The following is a 21713-nucleotide window of genomic DNA, read 5'->3' on the forward strand; positions in this document are numbered from 1 at the left end:
CATTTTCTTTAGACCTATGGACCAACGCCTTCTTTTATACCCTTCAGTGTCCTGAATTTTTGCAGAGCTACTCTTGCACAATCATCATTCTTGTAATACAGCTTTACCAGCAGAGCACGGTCCTGCAGTGAAACACCCATGGCGAACATCTGAGATGCGAAATCAGGAACAGCCTAGTACCTGGCGGCTTTATAATACTGAAATTTAACTAACATTTTAATTTAAGTCTTCTTCCGCTTGCAGCGCCATCTGTTGCTAACTTTTGAAACTAAATTTTTTCTTCTGCCATACGCTTTCCGCCTTCTTCAATAACATTCCTTTCGAATTTGACGTCATTTTCATGAGTGGTTCTTTTTTTATAGCGTTTTGAAACTTAAACTTTAATTATAATCACCCTGTATTTAGAATTTAAGCTATAGTGCAGTAAAATTTAGGGCACACAGGCAAGTGGCAAAAAGCTAAGTGTCAGTCCCAATAAGTCTGTTTTTAGAATGAAAGGGAAATAACCATTTTAAAAATGAGTTTTATAGAGCAAATTAAATCTAGAATTTTATTTTAGATATTCTTTATCATACATAGATACTTATTTCCATAACCTATTTCCTGCACGTAGATACTTATTTCCATAACCTATTTCCTGCACGCCTATTTTCAAGAGGTTTAAAATAAAATAAAATAATAATTTAAAAAAAAAAAAAAAAACGAAACAATGTTTGCTTTTGTCCAATTGAAACTGCAAAGCTAGACACTGTAGTAAGGCCATCTAAGTAGAAACGTAAAGGAGTCTCTCTATTAATATGGATTCCTAACGGTTCAATTTCTACTCAATATCTCAAGTTTATGAACTTTTTAGATTTTATGAAAAAAGGATCGCTGTCAATAATCAAAACTTGATGCCTAGAAGTAAAATACAGCATCTAGATTCGAAAATGATGTGTGGGTAGATCATGGAAACAATGCAAATTATTATTATTTTCTGATAATACTTAAAGAAAGTATTAAGAAAGATAGGATTTCTAGTATTGTGGATAATTCTGATTATGCAAGAAATGGAAACATTTGTATATCCGTTAGGCAAAAAAGAAATGCATTATGCCAAGAAAATTAGAAATTCATAAATAATTTGACTTAATATTGCAAACAAGAAAATTAACTGCCCTATTCATTGGTTTTGTTTCATTCACATTGGTTTCAATTGCTGTACATTAATATAATTTTCTATTCTTAACTTTCAGATAGGGACAATTTATGTATTATTTACTGAGGAAAATTTTAAATTGTTTGGAACAAGTGTTCATATATACTGAATTTAAAAATATTAAGTCCATCAGTGCTTCTGAATTATCCTATCAACTATAACAGTTGGCTAAAATCGAACCATGAAAGTTGGTGAACTGTCGTCAAATTTGTGCTAATTATTCCTGTGGAATTACAAAGGAACTGATTTCTCTTTATTTAATAAACAATCAGTATTCTATCTATTTTGTTTCTGTGCTTTGTAAAAATGCTTTTGTCAGTTTCTTCTATTTTATTAGGCCCTCCCACTCTGTGTAGAATATCATGAGAACACCACTGGTAGTTGTGCCAATCTACTGTGGTTTTGTTCTGATGGTATGATTCCATGAATCTAAAACAATCCTTTATTTGCTGTTCTGTAGTAAGCAGGTCCTAAATTTTAAACCTTCTTCCCCCTCCTTTAAATGCAAGAAAAAATAGAACAATAACAGTTCACAGAAACAAAAATTGGTTTGCCTTATCGAGAATCAATCGAGGTTACATAAATGATAATGCAGTTGATACGACTGTGTTTTGACATCACATCTCTTTATAACTGATGTGATATCATGCTGCTTGGTGACAGTTCGTGGTTGAGGGGATAATAAGTAAGTACTAATCAATCTTTTAAATCTTATGTTCTTTTAACCCCTTAACTGCCGCAGAAAACATACAAGATTAATTTCCCAGTGCAACGGTTTTTCCCACACAGGCGCATGTAATTATGCGATGTATTAGGGGGAAAATAAGTGCACGTTGTTTTTTTTTTTTTTTTTCCTCCTAAAAACTGTTTATTTTCACAAGATAAAGAATAAAAGAAAAAAATTAATGCACAAAATTTAATGTTTTGACTAAAAGTATAATAAAAATGATGTTTTTATAATAAAAAAGATCTCTAAAATGGAGTTTCGATCAATTAATTTTTAGATCCGTAAAATGTAATATCAGGTTTCAGTGTTATACCTTGTGAAATCAGTATGCCTAAAAAACATATATTTCTTCTGAACTGGTTGAATGCCACGATTTTGTTCTTGATTTTTCGTTTGCAAGGTGTTGGTTCATATACTCGTCTACAAAACGGTTAGTTTCAGTAACAATATGAAGCACGAGCAGTTCATCAAAAAATAATTCAAAAAAGATAAATGGGTTTGAAACATCCGTTATATCTTTCTTTATTACTGGAACCTACTATAAAAAGTAAATGAAAACGGAGGACACGGAATAATAAAAAAAAAAGTTTTACTCAAACAACACCAGCCAATACCATGCAGTCATTACTTTCACTGCTTTAGACACATCCCTCTCTCCAATTTCTCCCCACTCTTCTCTGAAATAGTATCCTCCTTTGCATACTTTGTCAAGGTCATTGTGGTGTTGCATTCCAAAGCTTTGCAAATAATTTCACGGGCAGCAGCGCAAAGCAAATGATAGTATTTTGAAAGGGCATATATATATACGCCCAGGGCAGTTAGCGCATCGGCTGAGCAAGGCATATATATATACGCATGTGGCAGTTAAGGGGTTAATTAAGGTGCCCTTATGAGAATTTGTACTGTTACAATCCGAAATCTGAAAAAAAATTTAAAATTTCAGAAACTGTGCAAAATAAATGTAGGTATATAGTATATATGTTTATATGTATACAGCTTAGTGCTGGTTAAATATTTGTTTATTATAAGATGGCTGTTTCATAAATATTTAATTTATCCATATTAATATAAAAATTTCACAGTTTTTCATACTATTATATATGATTGTATACGATTCTTTTCAGATGCATCCAATTGTCATTCAAAAGAATCGCCTAAGAGGCAGTGTTTATCTGCTCCTGAAAGTAATGCAATGGATATTGAAAGTGAGAAAGAAAATGTTGAAATGTCAGATTGCTCCATGAGTAGCCCAGTTGTTCCATTTCATGCTAATCCTAAGACTAAAGGTTTAGCTGCGTTGCGGAAGAATGCGTCAAGCAAGCCTGGTGATTTGTTTTATATCTGTTTTATTTCTAACTATATGTTTTTGCTTTGTATGTAAGTTGATTAATATTTTATATATATTACCGCTGAAGTGGGGAATCTGCTATTTTATAAAATAATTATCTTACAAATTACATAATTGAATCTGTTAAAGCATATAAATTTATTGGATTCTTTGATTAACTAGTTATTTCATAGAATAACAACTGATTAATCATTGAAATATTAAAGACCATGCAAAAGCTGTTTGAAATAGTTATGGCTGGTTTGCCAGTCAAGTGTATACTGCATTTCTTAAACCTCTTAGTCCGTTGCTTTTAGAGTTTTTGTAACATTATTTAAACAGTGTGACTTTTTTTGCTTATAGGATAAAGTAGCCTAATAATTTATATAATTATAATTGTAAAAATGTAAATAAAATTATTGCTGCACTATATTCAGTTATTTTTCTTTGCTGTTTAACTAATGTAGCAATATTATATATTCTGTTTTTCTTCATTATTTATCAATTAATCCATGCTTAATATGAAATATATTTTGGAGGGATTTTAACTATTTATCATCAATTAATTTATAAAACATTGGGCTTGTTTTAAAGTCAGATTTATTTATTCTTCACTTTAACAATCTACTTACAAGAGAGTAAGTACTTGAGAGTCTTGAAGTAAAGATTTAGAAGAAATTAAGTAAATATATCAAATTGCTCTCTTAACTAATTTGATCCAGCTTATTATTTTAAAAGACTATTATTATTACAGCTATCTTATTAAAATTAAAGTTCAAATTTTGGATTATATTGAAAAGACTTCTTAATTTTAGAGCTTTAGCACAATCTGCAAAATGAAATTTGGTACATGCCTTTTATAGAGTCTTGCTCCGACAAAATAGCTTTGGCGTAATTCGGACTTAAAAAAGTGTAATTAATAAAATTAATGTAATTAAGAATTGTGGTGATATAACAGAAATTTTCCATTGTGAATAAATTGTTCTTACCGGAAGTCAGCTAATGAATGGCGAAATCTGTAGAATAGTTTCAAGTCCAGAAAATGCTGCTAGCAATAGTGATGCGAGTGGCAAGGAGATTTTTGAGAAAGGAAAGATCTCAGTTGGAAGTTTATTGGGAATTTTCAACCTCACAGACTTGAACAATGAAACTTGGTAACTGAACAAGAAATTATGTGTATCTATAAAATTAAAGAGAAAATATCAGTGGAGGGGAGAAGAGAGAGGAAAGAAAAAAAGGAAAAACTTAAGCAACTTACAGTGAAAGAAATTTTTAATAGAATAAACGGATATTGCATCTTTTTAAAATTTTTAATTAGATAAAGTCATAAATGCTTAATTATTTCATAAACAAATATTTCATGTTATCTTACTAAATTTCAAGTGATCTAAAATCCAGAAATTTCTGAAATCCTGAATCACTGAAACTCCCAAAATTATGAATCTTGGACTTTGTACTGTATTTCTTCAGAGGATAGTATATCTACATTTTCATTAGGTGCATTTTTTACTAAGGTTTATACAAAAACTGACTTTTTTGAAAAACCAGTTTTCAAATTCAATACTTCCAAAAAAACAGTTTTAACCAGTTCTCGAATTTTTTTCAAAAAAAAAGGGGGAGAATATTTTATTTAATTTACATAAAATAACCAACAAAGAAATCAAAGTCAAAATATTTTTTTAAAAAATTCAAGGATTATATATACATATTACTTACACAAAATAATGAAAACTCAAACAGAAATTTCACATATTTATATTACTAGCCCAGAAGGGCTATTCATTTTGTTTTGGCATTTTGTGTTGGTTCGCTTTTCAGATTGTTGCCACCAAATATTAGAACCCTGTGTTATATTTAAAGAAATTAAATAATGAAGAATCTGCATAAATATATGTATGTTTCTTGAATTCTGATAAAACAACGGTATCTAGAACCATGAAATTTTGAATGACTTAATTTTACTGCAAATATAAGCATCTATCTGGAAGCCCAAATTTGAAATTTTTTTTATTATCGATTTCATATTTTGTAAAATTTTGTAAAACAAATTTTTGATTAACAAACTCAATGATTTCAAATTGGGCAATGGCAACGGTACAGAAAAAACATTTTTATCTCCAGCGTGTGAGACTGTGTTTTAGAAATTCTAAAGGTATGCTCATTTTAAAATTATTTTGTGATATTGCTGTTGAATTAAATTTTGTGGTTTAAGTGCAAAGAACATGATATTTAATAAATAAAAGTAGCACACAAAATGTTAAAAAAAAAAAAAAAAATGTCTATTTGGGTGTAATGTCAAAAATGAAAGCTTGTGGATTTTCTTTTCTTTTCCTTTTTGTCCTTTCTCCCCTCCCCAATAATTTTAATTTCGGCTAAGAAAATAAGATTTTAAAAAACATAAAATATCCACTGAATAGTGGCTAAGTCTTGTTCTTATTTTAGACACAATATTGCCTGAAATTGAAAATATTCATTCACTAGCTACTGAACTTGGTTTTGTAGTTTTCAGAGTATCAAATAACAAATATAAATTTTTTGTTCTTTTTTTCGTTGCCTCAAATAATGAAAATTTAGCTTTCAATGTCATTGGATTTGTAAGTTTTTCTTCTTCCCTTGCTTCTTTTAAAAAAGCATTACTCTGATGAATAGTTCTTTGATTTGCTCTTCATCAGAATCTGTTTCCATATAAAAATTTGGAAATATTCTAGACAATATCTTTCCAGATAACTTAGTAATTTCCGTTTTTGAAGGTAAAGAAAGTACACTAGATTTCTTCGCTGAACTAGAAATGTTTTGTGGATTTTGCGCAAAATACAGCAAAAGAGTTGCTAGTTCTACTTATCTTTTTTTTTTTTTTTTTTTTTTTTTTTGTTGTTGTTAATTTGTTCTTCCAAAGCATATAATAATTTCAAACTTACTCCAGTGTTTAAATTGTTCAGTTCATTTAATTTATTCAGTTCATTTAAAATGAAGTGAATAAATTAAATTCATTACTAATAAATAAAATTCATTATTATTCAGTTCATTTAAAATAAGCATACCTTTAGAATTTCTAAAACACAGTCTCACACGCTGGAGATAAAAATGTTTTTTCTGTACAACGATGCCATTGCCCAATTTGAAATCATTGAGTTTGTTAATCAAAAACTTGTTTTACAAAATACGAAATCGATATTAAAAAAAATTTCAAATTTGGGCTTCCAGATGCTCATATTTGTAGTAAAATTACGTCATTCAAAATTTAAATACACCTTCATTTGTTAGTAAATTGACATCTCGTGCCCCTAAGGCTTCAGCTGTTGGACAAATCGGTCCCAAGACTTACAACGTCCTAAAATTTTAGAATATTGAGCTTCATTCCATGCATAAGAAGAACCAATATCATTTAGTGCTAAAACCAGGGCTGTGGAGTCGGAGTAGTGGAGTTGGAATCGGAGTCAAGCAGATTTTGAGGTAAAAGGAGCCAGAGCTGGAGTCGCTAAAAACAAGTCGACTCAGACTCCAGTTTTTGTTGGACAGTTCGAATTTAAATGGAAATAAAATGAATTGAAAAAAATTAATGACAAGCTGAGTTATTATTTTATTGATGAACTATATATATAAATAGTTATTTTCTATTTTATTGACATATTAATAAATAAATATAAGGGTGGAGGATGGATGTGATATTTGCCATTAGTGATTAAACTGATTCATTTAGTTACAAATCTCGCTGGTAAATTTAGGTAAGCAGCAATTGCAGCAAGAACTCCAAAAATTGAGGCCGTTCTTAGGAAGCGAGCAGGAAAAGGAGCAATTACTGATCAAGCAATGTGATAAGGAAGTACATATTTGATGATAAAAAGGTAGTTAGAATTAAGAACTTTTTTAGATGTAGATAACCCTGATGTTTCATTAATAGAAGGATTTTGGAATGATCTTGCAGAATTGGAAACTCTTCTTTCTACAGTTTATCAAATCGGATCTATGGCCCTCCAACAAAGGTCTTGCCGAAGCTATACTGTTTCTTAGAAATAACTAATTCCAGTTTTTCCATTTCATAATAAATTCTAATTAATATAAATAATTTGCTATGCCAACGGAGTCGGTCATTTTCCCTACCGACTCCACAGCCCTGGTGAAAACAACGCATTCCTTTATGGCCAGAAGTCTTCCAATCATGTCGTCCATACTATTCCAACTTGTTTTGCAGTCTAGAATTAAATTCCTTTCCTTTTTCTTTTTGATAGCATTTTGAAGAATGGTGTTTCTTACTGGAAATTTTCTAAAGAACTTAGTTTTTTTTTTTTTTTTAATTTGGGAAACTGATTGTTTGTCAGACAAAATAGAAATAGAAATAAAGACAAAATAGACAAAATAGAAATAAAATGTTCTCGGCTACAAACATAATAAAGAGAATCTTCATAATCATTATATTCTTATTCGTCTTCGTTTTCTCCACTTTAAACATTTATTTCAGTTTCAGCCATTTCTCTATGTTTATATAACACGTCAGTAACTGCTAAGTGGATGGCGTGTGAATGGCATAGTTGATAAATTTTAGATGATAATTTGCCAAGTTTTTTTCATTACAGCAGCTCCATCATTTGTTGCTGCAACGATGTCAGTTTCTAGATTCAAATTGAAATTTTGCTGCCAGTTGCATAGAAGGAATAGCAAATGAAATAAGTTTAAAATTAATTTTTACATTATAATATCAATTCTTTAAACCGGTTTTCTTAATTCGAATGTGAAAAATTTACTTTAAAAGCCAGGTTTGAAAACCCATCAAACCCTATTTTTTACTTTACTGAAGCACTCTCTATATATATATCCTTTCAATTTGTATTCCAAATGCTTATTTTTCCTTCCTTGAGGGAAAAGTAGTTTTGAAGCTTTAACATACCTTAAGTTTTGTTTATGTTTGTGAATGAAGTTTTCTTTATATAATTTATATAATCTAAATTTTTGCACCAAATAAATTATTAGAAAAATTCTTATTTTAATGAATTTCCTTTTCACTTTAGATTCTTCAAATGGTGTAACCTCTGATCAAGGATCAGCATCAGAATCTCAGGTGAATAATTGCAGCACATATGTATTTTCTACTAACAGCAAAGAACTCTGTGCCACTCGTCAATCAAGACTAGCTAATTTAGCTGCCAACATCCGACAGTGGGAAGACAATGTCAACCAACCAGCACTTTTAACTAAAAATACTTCATTGATTTCTAAATCTTCTAATAACACATCTGTGTCTTCTACTTCATCTAACACTCTCTCTATGAAACTTTACTATACTAATAAACCGTCTGTAAATAGTTCTGCTCTCATTTCTTCTAAATCTGAAGAGCATGATCTTGGGAATGAATTTAGTAGCAATGATAATAAAACTTTTAAATCTGACAGGGATGGTTCTTGTACATTTTCATCTTTTAATAAAATGGGTAACAATGAAAGTGCTAATAGGTTAGTCAAACAACCAAAATTAGAAGCATGGGATCAAGCTATTAAGGCTACTCTGGTGAGTTCATAACATGAAATTCTTTTGACAAACATATTCTAATATTAAAAAATTCACTTGATTTAACTTTGCATTTGTGACTTGATAAGAAAATTTAAGACGCATTAAAATCATAAAGAAGTTTTTAAACTCATGTACCTTATATTAAATTCTAATGTTTATAAGGAAATTTATTCTATGATTAATATTAATATTCATGTCATATACTTATCTTTATATTTAATATACTTATATGATTTCATGTATATATATTTTTTAAGTTTCACTTTTGATGCACCTGAAATAAATGCTCACCAGATAGCACATCTTGTCTATATCATAATACTTCAGTCACTGTTATACATTATCTTATTACTGCAATAATAATATTGATAACAAAACAACAACGACAGAAAGAAAAACAATTTTTCATAAGATACTAAAAAGAATAAAGTATGTTTCAGCCATATAAGGTATAATTGCACATGTTTGTAATTCTGTCCATACTCTTTTGTTGTATACATCATCATTTTTGCAGAAGGCTGCATATAATTATTTTCTATTGAATTGCACCTTAATATTTAATTGACTTAAATTTAGCTTAAAAGAGATATTTCTGGGGTGTTTATAGTTTTCAATAAATAGGTTTGGGTTCTCTAAAAAATAAAAAATATTGCCATAGCTTTTGCAAGTAAGTTGTACAGTTGTTCTAGTTACCCAAGCTATACTATGGTTGCTCTAATATTATCGCCTTTATTAGTATTGCTTTTTTTTTCCTGCAGTATGTTTTTATTCTGCTGGCAAGTATGTCTAACTGTTGAGAGATTACTTTTGCTGTTGAGAGTCAACAACAGATATTTCATAAATAACATATGTTTTTGCCACAGTATCTTCTCACAACCAAAATTATGACTAATTTTGATTTTTTAACAAATGTCAATTCATTGAAGTTCCTGCTGTTCATCATTTCTCTTCAGTGTATCTTTGAACAAGTTCCACAGTCATACATTTTTAGCAGGGCTGTAGAGTCAGTAGGGAAAATGACCGACTCTGACTCCGACTCCCTCATATATATATGTAAAGATATACGCATGGGTTACAGCTTATTTTGTTTAATATAAAAGAAGTAATAAATCCTACAAAAAAATTGATGGCATAGCAAATTATTTATATTCATTAGCGTTTATTATGAAATGGAAAAACTGGCATTAGTTACTTCTAAGCAACAGTATAGCTTCGGCAAGATCTTCTTTGTTGGAGGGTCATAGATGCGATTTCATAAACTTCAGAGCTGAGAAGAGTCATTACACACTAACTTGAGTAGGAAGAAGACTGTTACTGTTAGGGCTACTTCTTTTAACTTTTCAGGATAGATTTTTAGAAGTTCTAAAAGAGGTGTCTTGTAAGCACAATCATATTTCTCTATTTCTTTAAAGGCCATGCGGAAATCTTGTTTGTGATTTTTCATTTTTATATCTAAAGGCTCTTGGATCTTTATTTTCATTCGCTTTGCCTTAGCCTTTTCAATATTACCCAAAAATATTCTCAAAATCTAATTCATATTTGGAAGAGGATGATAGAGACTCAATTGCAATGTCTGCAGTTTGACTGTCCTCATTCAAATTGAATTGTTCTCAGAATAATTTCATTCTTAATGAAAGTTCATAGGTGGCATTCTTTGCCTTTTTAATTTGTTCGTCATCCAAGAAAATTCAGTGTTTCGGATCTATATATATTGAACTCAGCAAGATCTCATTGTCTAGCAAACTAGTTTCTCTAATGATTTCTTCTGCAATAAACCCTTCGTTTCAGAAAGGACAAACATCATATTCTTCCATTTTCGCCTCCTGTTAATTCTTCAGATAGCAGCTTTTTTGTGGCTATATATGGTGCAGAAAGAAGAGTTTCCAATTCTGCAAGATCATTCCACAATTTTTTCTGTTAGTGAAACATTAGGGTTATCTACATCTTCTAAAAAAGTTCTGAAATTCTGAAAACCTCTTTATCATCAAATGTGTACTTTTTTATCGCGTTGCTTGATTAATAATTGCTCGTTTTCTTGCTCGCTTCCTAAGAATGACATTAATTTTTTAAGTTCTTGCTGCTTACTTAAATTTAGCAGTGAGATTTGTAACTAAATGAATCAGTTTAATCACTAATGGCAAATATTTCATTCATCCTCCTCCCTTATATTTATTTATTAATATGTCAATAAAATAGAAAATAACTATTTATTAATGTATATAGTTCATAAATAAAAATAATAACTCAGCTTGTCATTAATTTTTATTAATTCATTTTAATTTCATTTCAAATTCAAACTGTCCAACAAAAACTGGAGTCGGAGTCGACCTGTTTTTAGCGACTCCATCTCCGACTCCTCGTATCCCAAAATCTGCCCGATTGCAACTCCACAGCACTGATTTTTAGTTAACGTACTCTTACTTTTAAGAGTCTTGCACATACCTTATAAATCATACTTAAAATGATTGGCACTAAAAGAACAAATAAGTTTTTCTATCTTAATTTTAAAAATGTTGAAAATCTTAAACGATAATTAATATGGTATCCGGACATAATCCCGACAGCCGAAATCCCGACAAACCAAAATCCCGACAGGGTCGAAATCCCGATTGTCCAATATCCGGACAGGGTCAAAATACCGACACGGGCGAAATCCCAATAAGGCCTAATGACCCCTTAACATACTTACACAGCTGCAACTAGTATATGCTTTGATGACTAGCAAATCTGAAGAAAATTACAAAAGATTATTCCAAGATTTAATTGATTTTGCTGAAGAAAATAATATTGAACTGAGGCTATCTAGAATCATTAGTGATCTAGAAAAGGCAGCTATAAATGCTCCGCGCACTCAAAATGCTGTCGAGGATTGGCACAGAAGATGGGAGACCTTAATTGGACGAGCCATGTTGGCGTTTATAACATCATAGAAGGATTTCAAAAAGAACAGGAGCATGTGGAATACCAAGTTGAATGCATTCTTCGCGGAGAACAACAACCAAAACGTAGGAAGGTAGATGATGACAGAGAAAGGAGAATTATGACTGTTGCGGACGATCGTGATAATCGACTTGTGATGGAACATCTTCGTGCTATCGCTCGCAATGTGTCACTGTAAATATGTCTTTTGCATGTGTAAGTGATGTTTTCTTTTTCTTAATAAAAAGAATTTTATAAATCTTCATTTCAAATTTTAACGGTCATTTCAATTTGTTAAAAATTATTTAAGTAATGACATAATTTTTATGATTTTTTGATTTAAACTTTTAATTAGTAATATGTAATACAGTAAGACCCCGCTTAACGCTGTTTCATTTAGCGCTGTTTCGGTTTAGCGCTCTTTTATTTCAACCCGGGGATTCCACGAAATCGCTCGCAGCATACAGGGATTCCCCGAAATATTATGCAGCGATAGGTTTCAAATACATATCCGAAAGAGTGTACTTGTATTTCTTGTTTGGTGCGGTATTGTACAGACATATTTTGAAGGGGTAAATGTGGAAGATGTCGAAGAAATAATTCAAGAAGCAGCGGCTAGTCTTTCTAATGATGAGCTCAAGGAATTAACTGAACAAGAAGAAAACAAAAATGTTGACAGCAGTGATTCAGAAGAAGAGCAAAAAGAACTTTCGATGGCGTTTGTAAAAAGGAGTTTGTCTACCATAACTGAAATAATGGATCAATTCATTGAAAATGATCCGAATTTTGACAGGAGCTCAAAAGTAAGGCGTGGTGTTAGAGATGCTCTATCCGTTTATGAAGAACTTTTAAGAGAACAAACGCAAAAGAAAAAGGCAAGCAACATTAGATGCTTTTGTCACAAAAAGGCACTACACTGAAAACGCAGAGGGCTAACTAAATATGACTGACTGAGAATTTTATTTGTTTTTTTTTTAAATATTATATTTATTTGTTTATTTATTATTTTTTTTTTATAATTTTTTTTTTTTTTTTTTTTTTTTTTTAAGAATATTCGTTTTGTTATTTATATTTTGTTTTTATTTTTGTAAGAAGTAATAATGTGGTATTAATTTGGGCTTTAAGAAATAAATGTTTGGTTTTATTTTTATTAAAAAAACATACTTTTTAAATTTAATACCTAACCAATTTCCTAGCCATCTTCCCCTAACCCCAATATTTACATGTAAAGATAGCCTCGTTTAGCGCTGTTTTGCATTACGCTCTACTTTGATGGAACGTATCCCCCGCGTTAAGCGGGATCTTACTGTAGTTAGTTAAAAATTGTATTTTATTAAGCTAAATTGAGTGTTTGTATTTAGATATTAACTTGTCGGGATTCTGGACACTCAGGATTCTGGCTTGTCAGGACTTTGGGTTGTCGGGATTTCGGCCCAGTCGGGGTTTTGGACAGTCGGGATTCTGGCTTGTCGGGATTTCGGCTGTCGGGATTATAACCCAGACCCAATTCATATATGTGTTTGTCTCTTTTTTTTTTTTTTTTTTTGTTTTTGTTTTTGTCCAGGAAGAAGATTCTAAGATAGTAACATTATTCTTTGAATGTGAACAAAAACAATGCGATTCAGAATTAGAAGATGATGAAGAAAATAGCAGTCGCAGTCACGAAAATAATGAAAATCTTTCTGAAAAAGGGAATCATTGTACAGAGAATTCTAATGGTAAATTAAAATAATAACACAATTTTTAATCTCGTTTTTGGTGCTTCATTCTCTGTTAAATTTTAATATTTAAATTCCTTTTAAGATTGTTCATTATCTTGTAATTTATTTTTTGATGTATTAATAACAGTTTGCTGATAAATATAAAAAATAATAAATTTACCGTTTAGACTTAGGAGCATGGAAAAATTAGAAAATGTTGTAATATAATTTAGAAATCATTTAAAATATATATCTCATACTCTATTTAGAAGTCATTTTTATTGCCTGTGTTATTTAGGTAAGTGAATCTGTAAATCTTAAACATGATTCATGAACCATGATAGCTACAAATCATATGTTATGCTAAGATTACAATAAATATTATTAACTCTTTTGTTATTTTCAGTAGTTGGGCAAAGTATTATTAACTCTATTATTTCTATTTCAGAAGACAAACAACAAAAATCAGCGTTTATTTGTAAATATAACGCTGATTTTTGTTGTTTGTCTTCTGAATTAGTATTTATTCGGCGTGTTATTGTGTCTTAATTAACTCTATTATTTGTTTAAAAGTGATCATGTTTTCTAGTGAGTATTGCTTATTAAGAATATTTGTAGTTGAAGATTAAAATATATCTGCTTGAAACATTGCCAAATTATTTTATGTTCTTAAATATCAGAATTATTCACATGTAGGTAATTTTTTAAATCAGCATTTCTCAGTCTGCATTCTTTCTAAGATAAAAAAAAACTGATGTGTACATCACATGACTTCCTTGTACGGAATGTTAAATTGTATGCTTTTTTTGTTGCATTTCATTTAAACTTATTGAACTGAATTAAATCTTATTCGTTGATAGCGCATAAATCACAATAGAATAAATGCACTCTTTAAAATTCACTATATTTTTTTTACCATAGCGACATTCTGGCGCTAAGTTCACGTAACAGTATTATATTTTTTCATATTATAACTCAGAATGCACAAAATTTATACCATTTGAAGAATTATCTAATCGTTGCAACATGTTCTATTAAAATACTATAATAAATCTAGAACGATGTGTAGAAGAAATTAAGCAAACAAAACAAAAAAGAAACAGTTTTTCACAGACGATTCAATATTTCTCATTCAATTAATTTAGTTGTCACATTGCGACAAGCAAAAATGCATAAAAACTCAAAATATCTATATTGAAAATTACAAAATAAATCTTAAACACTTATTTCCTCGAAAAAATTAAACATGATTTAATTCACAATAATAAATGAAGGTGTTATCTTTGTTCTTTGTTCACGTAACAGTATTATATTTTTTCATATTGCGGAGCTTAGTCTCTCTAGAATGACAACAAATCTACTATTCTGCAGTTTCAAATGTAAACAAACATGTCCGCCATGTTATTTAAAAATTAGGCTTAACCACACTTAAACAGCTTTTAAATTGTTGATAATTCTACAGATATTACTTGCAGATTTCCTAATGGCATAAAAACCTTAACCGGAAGATAAGAACAACATAATTCAATCATTTTTAAAGCAAAAAATGCACAATTTACAAACATATAAGAGTAAAGAATCTGAGATCACTGAGCCAGGTAACAGTGTGTGTGTATATATATTTATATACATATATATATATATATTTATATATGTTTGATGCAGCTGATTGCAACCAAAATACGAGGTGCACATCTACATGTTATAGCAGTCCCATATACAAAATTTCGACGTTCTGAGGCTACTCGTTTTTGAGTTATGCGAGATACATACGTACGTGTGTACATACAGACACCACAAAAAATTCTCTTCAGAATTCATTTTAAAGCAGTTTTATAATTCTTTTGGAGGAAAAGAGTCTTTTATTCTGTCCTTATGTACAGATGTCATGCAAAAACATCATTAAATTGCCTTCGATAGTGGTCAAAATGGATATTTTCGTTGTTCGCGATTACAATACTTCCTTTTTACTTCGTACAAGGAAGTAAAAAGAAGAGAAAGATCAAAATTCAGATTGACTGCATATACCACACTGTAATTGAAAAATCTCAGTTTGGAAGCTACAAATGGCAATGGTCTATCCCATTTACTCCCAAAACTGATATTCTGTGAAATTATCCACCAGTTACCCTACCTATGTACTTTACACACTCTACTCTTAGCAATAAAAGAGGGATTTAAAGCACTGTGATTTTGGTGCTTCTTACTAGCATACAACTAGAACAATTATGCAAAAATCAGCAAGCTCATCCATCTCATTAATGTGAGTGCCAACATTTATTTAATGACATAAATATTATCCAAACTCTAATAGCCTTGAATTATTAAAAACAAATATAAAATTTCTTTCATTAACTTATTTAGGAATTTAAGTATTATCCCATAGACCATGAAACTTTCACCAAGCAGCACAGTTTAGTGCCAATTAAGGATAAGCATGATGTCACATCTACACTATTGTTTGATATAACCCCCACTGATTCTCGACAAGTGGTCTTTTGTTTTTATGAGCAAGGCTGTAAATTCACTTTTATTGCTGCACTTTTCTCTTACATTTTGAAGAAATTAATGAGTCTTGTAGCATCGCATTAGTGATGCACTTAGTTTCATTTATAGTTCGAGAGAATTTACATATGTTAAATGAGGGACGCATTAGCTGGATATGGTCAACAAGACGATAACAGATTGAAACAGTCACCTGTTTTGGAAGTTTGTTCCCATAGCATTCTAAACAGAGCCTCCAGTAAATTTGGGAGCTCACAGTGGCCAAATGGTAAATTGCTGAACATTGGTGTTTTGATCTGAGCTTGAAACCCTGCAAACGGGATGGCTTCATGGGCATTTTTGTGGTTTTCCCCATGTCTAATGTTGATACGAGCCAGTTTTTAATAGGAAGTCCTCTACAACGTTATCCCTCCTCTCAAGTAGATAGCCCACGTGGTGCTTTACCATAATCTAATAAGCCAAAAACTGTAAAATCAGAGCTCCTAGCAAAATAGTAGAAATTCAATGAAAACCATAGTACAAAGAGCAAAAACAAAGAATGTCAGACACTTCCATGACAGGAGCTAATTGATGGATTGTTCTGAGAGAGTGATGAATTAAGTATTGTAAGAATTGCAGATAGAAATGTGGCTGAGGATTCCGTTAGAATGTTTGTTTCGACTTTGCAGAATCTCCGTCAACTATGATGGTTCGATGGTAGCCACTTTCACGACTGACAGGATAATATGCAAGCCCCCTTATTTACTTTATATCAATGTAAAATTAAATGTATTTTAAAAATATAAATACATTGATAGTAGCATGTGCCAAAAATGTTGCTTTCAAAGGGAAGAGTAAGCTGGTATGCAGAACATTCTAATTTATAGAAGTGGTCACCATTTAAAAAACGTTTGAGAAATGCTGCTTTAAATGAATGAAAAATTCTTTTGTAATTTAATGTAACATGAACTAAACTGATATCTGAACAATAAATGCTGAATTTGTTAACATAAAAATTTATCAGATATAAAAATGTCATGGGGTCCTAAATTAATAAAATGATTATTTAATTGTCATACAGATTCAGTCATCATGAAATTTTTTATAATCATACATTATTCTAATCAGTATGCTCCTATGTTATAGCAAAAGAATCCATGGCACCTAAGACAGAGCCTTCTTTTAGAAAAAATGTTGATCCAGCTGAATTACCACTTTCTGCTCGTAAGGCTCTATTTGAAAAGGCTTTATTAGGGGGAACTCCAAAACTAAATGAAACAGCAGTTGAAAATAAACTTTCTGTTGCACAAAGAACTGCCTTGTTTGAAAATGCTTGTAAAGTAAGTTCAGGTCAAAAGACATCACTGAATCAGAGAGTACCTCAGCGATTTGTTGCTCCAAAACAATCACCTATAAAGCCAAAATATAATGTAAATGCTCTCATAAGCCCTATAAAATGTGCAGTAGCTTCTGAAGCAAAAATGGTACAGTCAAGTCCTGCCAAAAATTTTACACCGAGTAATGCTGGAAGTCCTGCAAAAACTACAGGTTTGCTGCAAAGAAGTGCTGCAAGAACTGTCTCTCAGGATAGCTTTGAAGGTAAAATCAAAAACTTTTTTGTGTGTGTGTGTGGGGGGGGGGGTGCATTGCCTAAGATATGAGAAATCTCTCAAAAATAAAATGATGCAAAGCTTAACTCTCCCGGTTTTTCATCACATCTTCCAGTAGATTATCTAATCAACTGGCTTTTAATTTTTAGTCTTTACTAATGAAGTATCTTATAGCAATAAATGAATTTATTGACTACTAAAATTGTGCAAATTTCATTCTTCCATCCTTAGCTTTTTTCAGCATTATCTTTCTTATTAATATTTATTTGGTTTGTATTGTTTTAATCTACTTTAGAATTTTTTAGATCTTCATATGAAAATCTAAAAAGTAATTAATGCCTAATCAATTAATATTTATATTTCATTTTGTTTTATATCAATAAATAGTGCATTCATAAGTTTATCCACATGGTAGTATGTAAGTTAATTATTAATATGTTCATCCTATTTAAAAATACTTTAATAAATTAAAGCTTTCCTTCTCTGCCCAGGATTTTCTCAGTCAAAAAGTGTACAAAACATGGAGAAAATGGAGGGGGGGGGATGATGCTTAATAATAAGGCTAAAAATACAAAAAGAAATGGGTAAGCAGAAGTGAGCTGAACAGCAGACTGGTAGACTGCAAGCTCTGTGAGAGTGTAGAAAAACCTTAACAAAGATTCTAGCGACTGCTAGAATCTGAGCACTTTCAAACATTTTTTTTTTCTTTCCCCCCTAGTGTGGTTTCAGTTTTTTCATCTTTTTGTTTGAATGTCTATCTTGAGCATCTCATGAATATATAGTTGAAATGCATATCTGTTTGCTTATCTAAAACTGTATCATATATTGATCTTTGTAATCACAAAATATTTTAATTAACAAGTATATCCAAAGAAATCAAGTTTAATTTTCTAAACTAATAATTTTTAAATATGGGGAAATACTGTACTAACATTTATTATTCAGAGATTAATCCTTTGGTGGTTGCAAGAACAAGCAATTCTTTCATCCCAAATATATGCAATATCTGTCAGTCGTAAATGTGTAATGTGAGCTTATTCTGTGTTGCGTAACTGGAATGCAAGCTGAGCTCGCTCGTGACCATCCAGAGGTTAAAATAATCGCCGATAATCAGTTCATCAGGAAATATTTCTAAATTGTGTGAATTTCTTAGAAAAACTGCTGTCAACAATTCCTGGATATCTCATTCAAGGGTAAAAGTAGGGGCAGATCTGGATTCTGATATTTAGAGCATCTGAATACATATTCAGCTGCTTTAAATACTAGAGTTTAGCTCGAGCTGTAATTATTTAGGATGAAATTTCTTCTTTCTATAAAGATTCAAAGTAAGTATTTTTAAGTACATTCTTAAAGTATTGCATAAAAATATGTTTCTTTCATTAGCACTAGAAAGATAATTATAATCATTTTGATGCTTCAGAGTTTACTTCTGGACACTATTCTTATTTGGGTGATTATACTGCTGAAGTTTCATAACTTTTCCTATCTTTAGGCGACACACCTTTACAAAACTTCATTCAGATATTAAAGAAAAAAATGTTACACACCTATTCATTCTACAGTCATCATTAAGCAAAATAATTAGAAATGTTTTAAACAATCCCATGAAATATTATGTGATTAAGTACTTCTGCATTGTGCTGTTGTGTAAATAAAGGTGTTAAAAATGCCTCCATATTGTGTCATGTCTAGCAACTTCTTCAAAATAAGAAGTTGAAAAAGATGTCGTGATATCAACTTATACACTGTAGAGTTCCTCACTGGGTAATTCTAAGTTACTGCTGAAAGTGAAGAATCTTTTGAAATAGTAAGCGAATAATCGCTTGAATTCGTGTGACAGGAAACAACAAGATAGAAGGGTAAATTAACCCTTTATTTTTCCAACTAAAGTTTAACAAAACTCTGTTTTGGCATATACAATAAAGTCGACACTTCGGCTTCAACTTAAAATACTAAGAATTAACTAAACTAAGGAGGTATAGCTGAAGCTATCAAAATTCTAACAGAGTTGGCCCCTTGACGCTAATTGACTGCAAAGCTATCAAGGGCCTAAAGTACAGCCGAGCGTAATAATAGCTTACGAGAAAGTAGCCTAAATAGGTGGATGCGTGCTAGCCAGAATATCTGGTATCTCTCTCTAAAACAGTAGAACTTTGCATTTATATACTGCTCTTCCTCGTTAGCATTTAGACTTGATTCTAAAACTACGTTCTGGCTGGAAGTGGTAAGTTGAAGTTAAGAATTGATAGGAAAGGAACTTTAACTCAAAATCTAATTGTTAATAAAATTAGCATAATCCTTACAACACTTACAAATAGCCAATTAAGATAGTTTCAGCATCAAAGCATGTTATTGGAATCTATTGGAATATTGCCATATGTAAGGAGAAATTTATAAAATGAGAGTCGCAAGTTTAATGCACTTATTTATAGGTGAACCAATTAGAAGAATAGTAAAAGAACATACTGTACAGAAGCTCGTTGTCAATTTCGAAATGACAGTTTTCCAATCTCTAGAAAAGCTCAAACTTTTTTTTTTTTTTTTTACATTTTTGTATGTTTGAGGGGCACTTTTCATTTAACTGCTGAAAATGCAGATAATACCGAGAAACCACTTGAAAATGTATCATTTTATAATTGTGTAACATATTGGCTAGAACTCATCCTTGACTAATTTCACCATATACTCTGTCGCAAAGTTCTCTTACGTCAGAGACAGCATGTTATCTTCCACGGATAGTGAACAATAGTTCACTTGTCTCAAGGGCTTCAGCTCATCTGTTTAAGACGAAGATAAATCAAAGATTTCCACAGTGTATCTGCAAGCATATTGTCCCCTATGCCATTCAACCTTCTGAAATGTAATGAAACATGGTTTTTTTTTTTTTGCATCTGTATCTCAAGCAGTAAAGCCTCTTGATGCCTATGCAGGCTCACCTCCTATTGCTGATGCAGTGGATGATGTAATAAGTTTTTACTATTGACATTCTTGATAAGTCAACGTAAGCAGGAAGTTGTACTATAACATTGTAGATTTGACTACAATCATTACCTTAAGTATGTCCAAAAAGCTGCTGGAAGAGCAGTTCTTAGGACAGAATATTTTACTTCAATTCTCTGAAGAATTTTGATGAAAACAAATGATTACCAGCTGCATTTCATGTTGCTCCACATATTTCTGGTCAGGAATTAAAATTAAATTTCCATGTACAGTGTCAAACTGAAAATTGCAATTACAAAAGTGAGAGATCAGGTTGTGTGAAAATGTGAAAAAACAGTAAGAAAAGTAATTTGCATTGACTTTGTATGAGAAAATAAAAATATCCCTTATTAAAATTTGATCAATGAAAACAGAATGTATCTTTTCTTTCAATAGCGGTACAATATATATGTGCCTTTTTTTCCCCCAAATCAATGTTATTCTTAAATTTTATTTTGACAACATTAACCATGCATAATTCCAGAAGTATCTTTTGTATTTAACTTAACAAGAAACAATAACTTTTACTTACATTTAATTTAAATGTCTTTTTTGGATCTTATATTATGTATATTAATAAATGTATTGCATCCAAATAATGCATCATTTAAGGCTTGTTGACGAGGAGTAAATTTAGAATATCGAATCACTATTTATTAAAAAAAGTGAAATATTTCATATTTTTCATTTTAATTCAACCTGTCAAAAAGATAACTTCAGCCCTTTTAGTAAAAGTAAAAATCCCATCTCTATTGTTTTAAATTTTTAAAGAAAATATTTCTGCCAAAGATTAGTTAGTATGTGATAATTTAAGCAATGGCAGGAAACTTCTATATTCAGTGAGTTATATAATTTTCAGAACAAATAGTATTCTAATTCTACTTGTTTTTCATCTATTCCTTTTTTATATATATATATATATATATATAATTTTAGCCGGCCTGAATTTTTTTTCTCCCCAAAATGGCAGTCCTTTCCTGTATGTGGTGTTTAGGGAAGCTCTATTACATAGTAACATTATTCATCATTTTTTGCCTATGCATATAAGGCTGCATGTTCCTATTAAGTCTGGGTGAAAATTATCGATTCCCCCCCTTCTTATTGATTATTGCTCTAGTGAAGTCATTTTATAATAAAGATGGTAGTTTTGTCATCGCTATATCTGTGATCCTGTGGCTGCATAGGTGAACACGAGAGTCGAACAGGCTGCTAGCTAACAATAGAGCATTGCACTGTAGGCTTCAGAATAAATATATTATTTTC

General features: G+C 30.9%; 1 protein-coding gene across 2 annotated transcripts in view; it reads left to right on the top strand.

Moving 5' to 3' along the window:
- LOC118201847 (uncharacterized) overlaps nucleotides 1-21713 on the top strand; it is an 82867-nt gene that overhangs the window by 7528 nt on the left and 53626 nt on the right. Inside the window, exons 3-6 of one of the 2 annotated variants that reach the window (XM_035374007.2) lie at nucleotides 3050-3250; nucleotides 8259-8755; nucleotides 13242-13395; nucleotides 17008-17460. In XM_035374007.2, the coding sequence (XP_035229898.1) occupies nucleotides 3050-3250; nucleotides 8259-8755; nucleotides 13242-13395; nucleotides 17008-17460 (1305 nt within the window). The remainder of the gene's footprint in view (nucleotides 1-3049; nucleotides 3251-8258; nucleotides 8756-13241; nucleotides 13396-17007; nucleotides 17461-21713) is intronic. The other variant, XM_035374008.2, reaches the window with a different exon arrangement.

Source organism: Stegodyphus dumicola, chromosome 1, assembly GCF_044657685.1.
Source record: "Stegodyphus dumicola isolate Sdum_Otavi_A_Nest chromosome 1, ASM4465768v1".
Lineage (NCBI taxonomy): Eukaryota > Metazoa > Arthropoda > Arachnida > Araneae > Eresidae > Stegodyphus > Stegodyphus dumicola.